General features: G+C 54.0%; 1 protein-coding gene across 1 annotated transcript in view; it reads right to left on the minus strand.

The window, feature by feature from the left end:
• Positions 1-3,830: 3,830 nt before the first annotated feature.
• Positions 3,831-13,546, minus strand: part of LOC128277873 (uncharacterized) — a 69,901-nt gene continuing 60,185 nt past the window's right edge. The window contains exons 3-6 of the mRNA XM_053016464.1: positions 9,985-10,194; positions 9,686-9,915; positions 4,473-6,022; positions 3,831-4,385 (exon numbers count right to left, since the gene is read on the minus strand). Coding sequence (XP_052872424.1) covers positions 4,154-4,385; positions 4,473-6,022; positions 9,686-9,915; positions 9,985-10,194 — 2,222 coding nt within the window. The 3' untranslated portion in view covers positions 3,831-4,153. The remainder of the gene's footprint in view (positions 4,386-4,472; positions 6,023-9,685; positions 9,916-9,984; positions 10,195-13,546) is intronic.

The raw sequence follows: 13,546 nt of genomic DNA on the forward strand, positions 1-13,546 counted from the left end.
GGGTCGAGATTGCTTAGTGGGGAGATGCAGCGCATAAATTCCGTCGACATTTTTCCCCCACTCCGAAGGCGAGATGGCCCGGGCTTCTTTATTAGCTTCGGCGCCTCGTCGCCATTTGTTGTCAACACACGGCTCCACAAGCTGAAAGCTCCGAGAGCGCGGCCCCATAAGCGCCATAAATTACTCACCAAAGCTACCTTGAGATTAAACGACTTGCAAAACGGGCCCAGGCTCCGGAAGACGCCACCACGCCACGGTAACCGGGACCGGGCGTCATCTATTTTCCGTCAGCTTTTCCTGCACCGGGCACCGGGCACAGTCGGTGGCCCAGATAAGCCACGGGGCGGTCGAGGTAGCCAAGGCGGGGAAACTCCGAAGGTGACAACCATTACTTCAAAAATATTCACCACTCCCGGGGAATCAATCCTCGCGCCGCACAGAACGGAACGGACAAATTCACGGACCACGGCTCGGGGGCTTTCTTCTTCGGCTCTCTCTCTCTCTCTCGCTCGGGGCACCGAGAAAATGAGAACATTATCCTCGGCGCGCTACGGCGCGCGCCCAATCCCACCGAAAGATATGAATCCTTCAACGGAAAAATTCCTTCCCGGGATGGGTGAAAGTCGGCTCGGGGGCCGCCCCGTTAAGACGCGCCCCCGAAGACGGAGATCTTATGAGACAATAAATCATGCACATAATCGTTTGAAGATAATAATAATTTAATTCTATTTTCTTTCACACTTTCGCGTGGCACGGCTCAGCGGCCAACGTGCGCTCCTGGGGCGGCGGGGCGGCGGCGACGGCGCCCAGGCCCACCTGAAAGCAGTAGCTAGGATGTATGGAAAGTTTTAAGATTTATTGTTCCGTTATTTTTACACCTCCGGCCTGGGGATATGACGGGCGAGGATTTTGGCCCGGCCTTGCCATGGCCCGTGAAGGTTGCCTGCTTCGGGTTGCCAAACCCCGCCGCCGAGGGTGTGCTTCGGCGCCAGGAATTAAGGGGTAATTGTAATTAAGTGCGGCGTGAATGTTTTCATTATCCATTTCTCGACGAACCGCAAATAACCGAATCCGAACATCGGTTGCGAAAGGGCTCGCTCCAAAATCGGCTCGCGGTAGTGGAAGGGGGCAGTAAGGATTTTTTTTGTTCGGCGACAGGACCGGAGTTTCCGCAGCTTGTGGTTTCGGTGGAGTTTCGTTATTGTGCCGACATCCGGCCTTAGGAGCGCGCACACATGTGTGACCGCGTATCGTCTCGGGGAAAAACGGAAAGGTAAAGATTAAGCACTTCTCTCTCGCCAGTGCGATCCGTTCCGATCCCCGGTGAAGAAAGCCCGGTACCGTGGCCACACAGACAAAAGGAAATCATCCCTCCATTGAATGCTGCAATCAGTGCAGAAATTTATAATCCCAACATTAACCCGGAACGCGGGACACGCGCGGGACCATAAGGGATGCGGCACCGTGACGTGTGTGGCGTTTAGGGTACGATAATTTACAAATTGTGTAAACGCGATCGATTGTGTGGCGCTGTGGAGTAGCGTCCTGTGCGCCGACGAAACGTTTGTCATCATATTAATAAATGTTGCCGTCCGTTTGGGCAATCCTGAGCAGGGCAGTGTTCGATAGTTTTACTGGTTCGTTATGTATATTTGCATCATTTGCTGCGGGATTACACTTTACGGAGGAGAGAATAGTTACGCGCTACACTCTTTACACAGTTTTTCGGGGGAATATTCGGGGAGGGCTAGTGGTTCGCACTTGATTCGTGAGTTACTGTCGTCGCTATATTAGGGGGGGATAATTTTAAACGCGGTGCCACACTACTATTACACGGAACAGGGGCTGACTGAAACGTGGAATCGAATATTATTACGTTGCCTTACTTGCTGATCGGTGCACAACACGCTCTCTACGCTCTACATTCGCGCTACTAAAACTCCTATTTATCCTATTGCAGATTGCGGACGGCCGCCCGCTCTATGTGTATGTGTGTGTGTGTGTAGTGCAAAGTAGTTCTCTGGCCAGCCAATGGCTGGCGTGTGCTGTGCTGGATGTGGATATTGTTGCGATGGTGAGTGTTATTGTTTTCCCAACTCCTAATTCCTAACATCGCTACCGAACGCTACCTCATTGGGCGCTCCAGCGCTTCGGTACAATTTATTTAAACCTTAAAACATTATATTTACAGCAGTAAAGTTTGATCATCACTAGCATGTTCTGTCTCTTTCTCGCTGGCCGGGCTGTTTTGATTCGATTGATTTGATTCGAACAAACGAAACCAACCAAAATCCGCCACCGGACTCTTATGGTATCTTATACCACACAGGCTCAGGATCCTGTCCTGTTCGATGTTCTAGAAGCCGTCCACTCTCTGCTGGGGCACTCACAATGATAAATAACCAAATCATTCTATCCATTTTCTTCTAATTTCGTATAACTTCCGCGCACCGCGGAAATCCGGGACAACCTGCTAAGCCTCTCGCCTAGTGCCGCACGATCTACGCGCACTAATTTTCCTATTACAAATTTTCCAATTAACCACACGTGCACCCGACACACTGTAAGCCTCTACTGGCCTGCGGGGATCCTTCAGTGCCATTTTTTTTCTTCTTCCGGTTCCAGTTGCCGATTTTGTTTGAAAGTCTTTTGAGGTGCACCCGAGCACTACGTTCCCGGAGCCCGATGTGGTTACCCGTCTGTGTGTGTGTGTTTTTTTTCTGAGCCTTCTCAAATGGCTCAATGGTCGCAAAAATGATCACTAAAATGGGCGCCCACGGGCGATAATGTAATAAGCCTCGCACCGGCACCAGCACCGGCCGGGTGGTTATCGATGCTGAGGACCACCACGACCATCACCAATCGCGTTGATTGATGGCGACGCGAACCGCCGCACACTGTGCGGCCATGATTGAATTTTCTCCCGTAACCACCACCCCGGAAAAAGGGTGTCCTCATACGCACGCGGGAGTGTGTTATTTTCCGCCTATTAATTAATAAATAATCATAAATATTATGCCCGGTGCGTGCGGTTGAGCTTTAGGTCCATCCATCCTACTCGGCCCGGTCCTGCCTTCGGCAGCGTTTCGGTTCCGGGGAGCAGGGAAAAAAATCGGGTGCTGGCGGTGGCGGTGTAAGCTGCCCATTCGAGAAGCTGTGGGGTTGCTTTGTAGTTGGTGCATTGCATGCGGCTGGGAAAATCTGCCGCTCTCACCCGCTGAAGTGCCCGTTCCGCCGTTGCCATCAAATCAACCGGAACCGTGTGAAGTGTGGGTGGGTGTCGGTGGCCGGGCGACATCGGCTCGCTCGCTCATGAAATTGTCAATCAGGTTTTCCACGGGCGCCCGAGCCCCCGGCAAAAGGATTTTCCCTGTCGCCACGCGCTCTCGTCCTTTAAACGCCCGGGTTTTTCATTCCATTTGTATTAATTATATAATTAGCAGCGTAATGCCTGGCCGGGCCATCGGTGGCGGCGGTCCAGTGTGCGTTAATAGCGTGCTGCAAATTGTTCATCACTCATAAATGAGCATAAAAGCGCCCGAGAGCGCCGCGCAACAGGTCCGCGAGTGGAGCATTACGAAAAGAAAAAAAGGAAAGCCGCACACAAAATAGTAATAAAACCCGCGGGAAGCTTTCCACTGAGCCGATCGGCTCAATATTCGGCGGTTCCGATGCAGGTAAGCATTTTCCACGGACCCGGCTCGTGCTGAAGATCACACGCACACACACACCCTCACGGGGACACCGAGGGCTCACAGAGAGCTTTACGGAGCGAGCGCACCGAAGAATTAATGTTTTAATAATTTTATGCCTGTGGGGCGAGTGGAACTGTCATTTTGTTTCCACCGCTTACATCGAATCCGGGTAGCTTCGAACCATCCGACAGCATCAAAGAGTTCCGAAGAAACAATTCGAATTTAACAAATTAAAATCCTTGCAAACCACGAACGGGGGATCGTAAACGTAGAGCACTTTAGGTGACTCCCCTTATGGCTATGATCTAGTGATTGGTTGCCCCCGGAAACGGCGCTCTCTACACTGCCAATTGTCTATCTCGCACAAACCGGAAGGTGCACCGATCGGGGTGGCCCGGGGAGATCCACCGGGGAGAGTCTTTGGTTGGTGTGTTTGAGCCGCCCTGGCCCTCAGCACTCTAGTCCCGGTCGGCGCCATGATGGAAGGCCGGGTGGAGTGCCTGGGAGGCGGCTTCGTGCAGGCTGGCCAGGTGCGGCCCGTCGTGTAGGTGCGCCGCCAGGTGACCCGGTTCGCTCAGGTTGGCCAGCTGGGCCGGATCGTACAGCGACATCTTCAGGCGTTTACACTTGGCCCGTCGGTTCTTGAACCAGAACTGCACATTTTTGCTCTCCAACCGGGGGAACTTTTGTCTGTGGGGAGAGAGAGAGGAGAGGAGGCCAGAGTGGTGTGGACCGTTAGAAACCCACGGGGAGACCGAATCCACCTCCGACACTTACCGGTAAGGCATCCGATTGAGATCTTCGGTGTACTTCAGGATGAGGTTGTGCGAGGGATGCGTGTTCATGGAGAACCATTGCTCCAGCTTCGGCACCTCGGTCACGGGGTCGATGAACGTGCGGTTCCGCTTCCTCCGCTCGTCGCTGTTGAACGACAGGTTGAGGCCACCCTGCCCCAGCGCACCGTGCGGTCCGCCCGGCCCGAAGTCACTCTTCAGGTGCATCCCGGCTGCGCCGGCCTGCATCGCGGGGATGTAGTGCGACATGTACATGATCGAGTGTGACAGCATCGGGTTGTTCATCGGAAAGGGCAGCTGGCGCTTCGAGTCCGGCGACGGTGACCGGTAGTCGTCCAGGTTGCTCACGTCCGGCTCGTCCATATCGAGGTCCTCGGAGGCGGGCGAACGGGACGATCGCTGGGGCGAATTGCTGCGCTCTCCGCCCGAGTAGTTCGACTTCGGTCCTTCGCCCATCCCCGGCTCCGCCGTCTGCTCGTTGTTTCCGTTGTTGCCACCACTCCCGTCGTTGGTGCTGTTGTTGTTGTTGTTACTAGTGTTGTTGTTGTTGTTGGTGGTGGACGTGGTCGTGGTGATCGGTAAACCATCGGGACCCGCGGACATGTTGCTGCCCGGTTGCTGGTGGTGCTGGTGCGGCGATGGAGACGACGGTGGCGGACTGCTGCAGGACCCACCCGGGTGCTCCTGCTTGATGGGGGTCTGCTCCGCGGACGGCGTCAGCGGATGGTTCCGCTCGTGGATGGTGAGCGACAGCGGCAACTGTGGTGACATCGGGCGATCGAGCTCGTCGTCCATCTCGTCCTGCGACAGCGCGTCGATATCCTCGGACGGGGCGCTCGGTGAGCTCTTCATGTAGTCGGCCTGCGACAGCAGCATGTTGGCCGTCCCGAACCCGTTCGTCATGCCCTGGCGCATCTCGGCCCGCTTCTGGGCGGCCCGGGCATTCTTGAACCAGTACACCACGTTGTTCACGTCCAACGGTTTCCGGCCTCGGCGCGACTCGAGCGAGTTCAGCTGCACCACATACGACTGGATCTGCTGGCGCGACGGATGCGGGTTCTCGGCGAACCAGCGCTGCAACTTCGGCAGCTCCATCTCCGGGTCGAAGCTCGTCCGCATGCGCGTCTTCTGGTTCGGGTACTGCGAGTGGACGGTCTGGAGCGCCGGGTGCACCACCAGGTTGTGGTGCGGGCTGGCATGGTGGTGCTGGTGGTGCTGGTGGTGCGGGGCGGCACCATCGGCCCCGACACTGGCGGCCACCCCTAGCAGCGTGTCCCGTTGCTTGGCGGCCGCGTGCAGACCCGAGAAGCTGTGACTAGAGAAGTCCAGCTGGTGCTGGTGGTGGTGCTGGGGGTCGCCGCCACCCGATGGCGGGTTGGCGAACGGCAGGATCTTGTGCGCGATCGGATTCGGCTGCGGTGCCAGCTGGTTGCTCCACCACTGGTCAAAGTTGCGCCGCGTCTCCTCGGTGATCTCCGGACTGAACGGGAACGTGTTCTGGAGCGGGCTGCGACAGATCTGCGACAGCGTTATCTGCAAGTAAGCGAACCGAAGGACACCGAACAGGATTAGCCATCGTCAAGTGACCGCGCACAGTATTGATTCGCCGGGCCGCGGTACCGATTCGCGTCGTGCTGTTTGCGAAGATCTTGAACCCCATCCACGACTCCCACGACTCGAGTGGCTCGGCACTAATCGGTGCCCAGCGGTGAGGACAAATATGGCGTCACCGTCGAGAAGCCGATTTGAAGTTATCTTATCACCCTTCGGGCGGAGTCCGTGTCCTCGTCCGGGTGTGGCTCGCTCCATGGTGCAAGTTTTGCATGCTCCGAGCTTATCGTGACCCGGCCGGCCAGGGACGAGAGACTATCATTGTGCGCTAATAATTGATACTGAGTGGCCAATAACGGCAAGACCAGAGTAAGCCCCCGTATATAGCCGATGGCTCCCGGTCTTGTCTTGAGCCGGCCCAGCGGAAGGGCCCAAGAATTGACTTAATCTTATTAGGATAATCAAAAATTGTACTCTTGAGCGAGAGAGAGAGAGCAGGCCTTCGACGACCTTGTAGTTTGTCGTCTCCTTAGACAACAGGCTGGCGCCCCGTAACCTTCGGAAGCTGAAGAGAGACAAGAGTTAAATCCTAAACCTTCGCCCTGGGCCCCCGGGTATCGGTCTCGCCGTTTCGTACGTACGAGTGGTGCAGATCTTCAAACCGCCGGTTCTCATAATAAATAGATTTGTTTTTCACGAAAGCTCCAGCCCGGAGCCCTCCCGGGGGCGATATCTTTAAGACGCCGGTGGCGGCGGAGTTTCTACACTCACATCGGGTTCGGTGATCCTTTCGGATTCCGGACCCGACCAACACGCGCAGCCTCCCCCCCAGGGCTCGGTTGGCTCGGTCGGCTCTGGAAAAGGCTTAAGCAGTGGCAGGAAGATTTCAAGTGTCTGATGTATTATAAGCCATCTAAGAAGGGGCCTCCTCCAGACACACAGACACACACCGAGAGGAACAAGCGTTCGGAGCAGGTGGCTCGGGGATGGATATTTTTGCTGCTTAGCGCTCGGCGGGCTCCACAGGATACCGCCACAGGATACGTTGGGAGCGCGATTGAAAAGTGAGAAGCCCGGCGGAGGCGGATGCTCTTGAAGCGCTCGCTCCGGTGTATTAAGGATCGCTTGCCAATTCCGGTTTACGCCTAAGGAGCAGCAGCCCCGGGCAGGCCCGTGGCAATCCACAAACACCGTCGTCGTCGTCGTCGAAGCCGTCGGCGGCTCGACGCTACTGCTGCTGGAAGGATGTGTTTATCTCTCGATGATATCGGCGCCCGGCGGCGGCTCCGGCGTGTGGCTTGAGCGTTGTGGGTGTGGAACTGATCCGTTGTTAAAAGCTTGAGCTTGGCACGGCCACGGCCACAGTGGAGCGCTACGCTAGTCGGGGAGGGACTCCAAATCCACCACATCAAGACGTGACAGTACACGCCGAAGTCCTTTTCGAGCCCTTTTGAGATATTCATACATTGCACCAAGTGTTAAAGGACAATATTTTAAATCCACGTTGATGGTTTAGCTTCAAATCTTCATAAACATGAATAAATAGTAAAAATGAGGTTATGTTTCTCTAGAGCTTAACATCTTGGATAATCGATGCTGTTCTAATTCTAGTTCTAATTATTACTTCCTATTTACTGCGCAAGTCATTTAATTTAGATAATTCAGCACAATAGACTAAATTGTCAAACAATTGGAATGGTTCTTTCACCTTTCATCTGTAGTTCTTAAAATATTTCTCCCAACCAGTGCGCACCTAAAACTACGACCCGTCACTGTAGGGCGTGTGGTGTGTGAAACATTCACCCGGACACCCGGCAGCAGCGGGGCAAAAGGGATTGGGATAAATTCTTATACTTAATACTTCTTATTTGTTTGTCTGATAGAAGGAACCGCCTCCCCGTCGGTGATCCCGTCAGTGGTCCCTTCGCCACCGCCACCGTGTTTACGCCACTTTCCATAAATCCGCTGTTTTCGAACTCAGGCCCTCAAGGCTGCCGTTTGCCGCCTGTGCTCTGAAGTGAGGACTCCCGTGTGTGCTACACGATGTGTGAGCCTTTCGTCTGTCGGTGCGTGTGTGTGTGTGTAATAATTATCATTAAGAAACGATATTAATTTTAATTTTCCACCAGGGATTACCGCACAAACTTGTAATGCCGTGCCGAATTGGAATCGCCGGTCGGTTTAGGTGAAATGTGTAACTTCGAAGGCGGAAGCTTGGCCTCTGGACGCCACAAAACGCGCCATTTTGAACGAGCAGGAAGTGGATCAATCCCGATGCCACTCATCATCAAAGCAGCAGCCATCCGTCGGGGGGCCCTCGACCCTATAAAGCCCTCGACGTCGTCTTACCGCGGGGCTGGTGATGGAAAATCCGGAAAACTTAGCCCGGCGACTGGCACGGGGAATTAAGCCGTGGCCCGTGGATCGATTCCGTGGAGTGGAGCGCCTTTATTGTTTTCGAAATTCCGGCTATTTGCCAAACGGATTGGCTCTCGCGTCACGGCACGGCGGATCCAAGACTAGGGCTCCGCCCCGAGTGGATCATAAACTATAGAACGCCGGGTACGAGGGCCGGGCCGGACCGGGTGGTGGTGCCTTGGTGGCTTATGATTGATTTCAATTGGGCCCAATAAAAGCGAGCATCAATCACGGCGCGGAATCAGTGCGCCCGGTCGGTGCGGTAGCGGCGGCGGCGGCGGTGTCCGGTAGCGGCCACAATCTCTCCCCGGCCCACCCCTGAAGCGATTTATGGCAGGTACTTCAGGCGGGCGCAGGCAGGCAGATTGGCGCTTGTCAAGATTGCGCTCTCATCGGGGAGCTCTCGGCTCTCGGATTGGATTCGCCCGGATGGAAGCTTCGGAGCTTAGATAGCCCTGCGATAGCCCTTTTTCTACGCAGTTCTATCGCTCGCTATCGATAGCGATTATCACCGAGCCCTCGGCCGGAGGCGCTGGGACTGATAATGCACACTACACTCAACCAGTTCGATTAGGCTTTATGGCACTTTGCGCTTCATTAGCCAGCGACAAAGGTAACCGAAGCAGGAGGTTTGGTTGCTAAAATAAGGAAAGCAATTTGTTCAAATAATCTGTTGACCTGGCCTGACTAATGGGACGTCCAAAGCATCCTGCAAAGACGCGAGTCGGTGCGAGACGTTGAAAGTGTTTTGACACACCAAATCCCTGTGGCGCAAGTCCTAACCGGATTAACCGTTAAGTGCCCAGCGAGCCGGCCAATGATATTCCGAAGCGGCCAAAAAACACCGCAAAGGTTTTAATAAAAATTCATTACCGTTCTATGGAGATGGAACGAAAATACCAATCGGTCGCCGGCCGAGTAGTTAAAAGCATTTTTGCGAGAGCCATTCGAGCCAAAGTCAGAATGTTAATGATTCGAACGATTCGAGCGTCGATTCGAACAGGACGAAGACGGAATCGGATCGGCTACTTCCCAGCCCCGGTGGGGAGGGGCTACTTTTCGGGAATAATTTAATTAGAATTAGATACACACCACCGAAGTGGGCCGGGAACCGCTCCGGCGATGGCATCCAGCTGTTGTAGAATAAATATTTGCGGAAGGAATTTTGTGTACTCCGTTCCGTACACAATTCCCTCTCGGTGGAGACAGGGGCGTGGGGTGACTTACCTCATCGAGCGGACAGCCGGTCGACCGGAGCAGCGCGTGGGACTGCAGGATGAGCAGCTTCAGTAGTTTATCCTTGATTTCGGCCAGCTGGGTCGGTTTGCTGCGCAGGATGGTGATCTTGAGGGTCACGACCGAGGTCAGCTCGCCGAGGATGTCGCTCACCGAGACGAGCGGGTTGTCCGAGATGGCGTCCAGCGACAGTGATTTCCAGTTCTTAATCGATATGGAGCCTGCATGGGGAGACAGGATTTTAGTAAAACTAAGGGTCCCAAACACAACTTCAGTCTACGGCACCTTACCTCTGGCGGCGTTGGAGATCTCGGTGGAGTAGCCGAGCCGTTGCAGGGCCGTGGTGACGATTTCGCAGAATGGGGTCGCCGCAGGAATGATGACGTAGCTGTCCGTTTCGATGTTTGGCCGTCGCTTCCAGGGGCTGCGGGCATCGAAGTTGAGCGTCGCCTGCAGTGAGCTCACCGACTCGACCACACAGTGGAGGGGCAAAGATTTCGCTACAAAAAGAACCGACGGAGAAGAGCAAGAAACTAGCATTAGTCAAGGAGTCGGCCATCATTTTCCGGGCCGAACGGCCGGATGTCAAAACGTCGGCCCGCCGCGCAACTCGTCGATAACATCTTTCAATAATCTGGGCCCCCCCTCCGTCAATAAGAAGCTGATGGGTTCGGGGTTCGGCACATTTTAATCCGCTCTTCGACGAACTTTCGGTGACGGCGTCATTTTCGCCGCGCTTCCGGTGGATTCAGCTAATTCCATTTCAACAAAATCATCAAAAGTCAACATTTTAAAATCGCGCGCTGTCAGATCTATCGAGCGAATCACTCGATGATGATGATGATGGCCTTTGCCTCTGTCTGCTTTCCCGCCCGCCTGCCAATACCTTCGATTGGGCGCACCGAGAGGGTGGAAAAAATTATCTCTTCATTAAATTTCATCGCCATCTGGGGCCGGGGAAATCATTCTTATCCCTTCGCCCGCCCCGCCGGGGGGTCGGTGAAAACTGGCGGACTGGAAAATCCTCGACACGACACGACACCATGGGCGTGCCTCGGCGGGGGTGATGTGCTTTTAGCGGTTAAAAGCGAATAAAAAGCGAAGCCTTCAAAATCGCTGCACAGCACTTACTACGGTGGGGACTGTTCCGGGATATTCCGGGTTGACGGCGACGGGCCGAGTATCGGCGGGGCCGTGGCGTCCGCGAAGATGCGCACTATCTGATGGGAAAAAGGTGAGCCGGCCTAGGACCTGACACGGTGCGCCAGATCAGCGCCGTTTTGATGGAAGCCCATCGTCATCAAAGCTGATGAGGTGGAAAATTTCAAAATAAAGTCGATGCCACTTTTACACTGAGGAGGAGTAGGGAAAAAAAATCGGAACTCTAATTGAAAATTTACAACTTCCTTGCGTCGAGCGGGGGGATGTTCCATTTCTGTCAACGAGGCCACCCATTCCGAAGGTTAATCCTCGCAGAGCTCCCTAATGGGTGAGCGCCCCTTCTTCGGTGGCAAAACTCGCTCTCAACAAACAATCCGATATTCATTCCGGCGGGCCTGCATATCCGAAGCTTCCCCACTTCCCGTTTTGGTCGCCGCCTTTGCTCCACAAAAACAGATGGACACCACTGGACGGGCTCTCTAAACTCCAACCCAATCCATGGAAGGAAAAGGATAATGCAAAGAGCACCCGGCAATACCCGGCCCGGTGGCAATCCTCTACACACACACACGTGCCCCCCCACACGGCAGTGTATTATAAATAAAGGATGAAAGATTTCCGGCCAGCCCGACCGGGTCGGCCACCGGTCCGAGGGTATTCGGATTAGCGCCATCTTCTTCTTTCGCCGCTAAATCTCTGCGCGCCCGTGTCCGTGCCGATGGTCGGATCAATCCGATGGAAAACACATTTTACTTGGGGTTTTCCTCTGTTCGCTCGCCCGGCCAAAGACCCACTCGGGGTGGGATCGGGGAGACACACTTGAATATCCGAGTCGCACCGGGGGCCATTGATGAGGGCTTAACCACAAGATCTAGCTTTTGTTGGAAGAGCGGATGCAGCGCACTAGAGTCCGCTGTCTAGCGGTCTAGTGTTTCGTGTCTGCGCTTTTTTTTGCTGTCGCCTGACAGGGGCTGATATCGGCCGGCAGGTAGGATTTTCCGCTTTAGGTGGCTTAGGAGGCCACCGGTTTGGGAGACTTGGAAAGGTTGGAAAACCCGGGATGTGATGTGGATCTGGGACATATTGAAAAATGGTGGAGGATTATTCATTGCACTAGGCACTTAAAAAATATTCATTGAAATAAGGAGAGATAGTTGAAGGAGTTGAGAAACCAAGTCACGGTTCGGGAACTATTTTGGAAAACTCCGGAAATTGGGAAATATTGTCTAAAAATAAGTCGAAAGTTTGACAATAAAAAATAAGTCTTTGTTAGTCGATAGTCACACAGATCGACAATTATTACCAACTTACTTTTGTCTAGTAATTGTTGGGCATTAGTGGCCCAAGCTGTGTTTAAAGCTTAACACTGTTGTTGTTGGCTTCCCAATAATCGGAGACTACGGAGACTCTCGACTGTGCTTCACAAAAATTCCTTCATCTCATCAGCGCCGTCACCGAGAGAAGAGCGCAAAGCTTGACGGACTTGACGGACGGTCGGGGCCGCGCCTGCCAGACTTTGCCTGAGAGAGAACTCCTCTGCTGGTGAAAAGCTGGCGCTAAGACAGTGCCAGTGGAGGTGTTAACCCATCCGCAAAAGCAGCCAACGCCGACCGTCCTCCGGCAGGCGAAGAACCTTGCACTGCCAGCCAGCCAGCCGAAATAAACAAGGAAGCGGATTGGGGCGATAGTTTTTCGTGTCATGCCCAGGATTTTTCGGGTGCACTTCTTCTCGCCCGTACGAACGAGGGCGGTGAGGGCAAGTGTTATTATGATTAAACAGGAAGTTTTTCGCTCCTTCGAACGAGCGAACGAGCGTCGTACGGGGCCCCGTCTCGGGTCGATCCAAGCGTAAAACTAGCATTGATGTGCCGACGAGGAGCGTTTTAAGTCCAGTTAAGAAGCATCAGGAGGATTGCAGCAGCAGCAGCAGGCAGCAGCACTGTTTGGGAATTTGGAAAATGGCGGGGAGATTTTCCGCATTTGCATAACACGCTTTCCCCGAAAAATTATTGTAACACAGGGCCGAAGAAGACGGTGAACTCGAAGAAAAGTGCAGCTGCGGCGATGTCAAGGATTGGACGCAGCATTAAGACGCCGGCGGTGGTGAAAGTTCGTTGTTTTATGCAATTTTAATCACACACAACGCCATCGGGGATGAGGCTTACGGAGGGACGCGTTTGATTGAAGACTCTCTGCTACGGACGCACCGGCACCCGAATCGAGCGAGAAGCCTCCTCGAAGAGATTTATGGCCAGCAGCCAGCAAGGGGAACGGCTCCACCAACGGTTGAGTTGAAGAATATTTTAATTAACCCATTTTTGATAGAGATTAAAGTATTTACGAATGTGTAAGCACTGATACTGACCGATGTGACCGGGGGAAAAGGGGGGGAAAAGAAGTCAGAAACCGAGACCCAGAGAGCGGGAGCACTAGATCGGCTTTCCAGCCACGGTCACTATCTCGGTTCGGGTTCGGTCCAGCAGCATTTGGGGCTAATTTCCACCTGAAGGTGGGCCTCACACACATACTCGGTCCCTGGCCGGTCGGTCGGTTGGTCGGTCTGGGGACACTCTACACGAAATGATATGAAATATGAAGTGTAATCCTCTATGTTAACTCGATAATACCTCTTTAGCTACGTGCCATGTCCCGCTCGGACGTGTTCCGCTCCGCTCGGTGCTCTTCGTCGTG

The sequence above is a fragment of the Anopheles cruzii genome, chromosome 2 (assembly GCF_943734635.1).
Source record: "Anopheles cruzii chromosome 2, idAnoCruzAS_RS32_06, whole genome shotgun sequence".
NCBI lineage: Eukaryota > Metazoa > Arthropoda > Insecta > Diptera > Culicidae > Anopheles > Anopheles cruzii.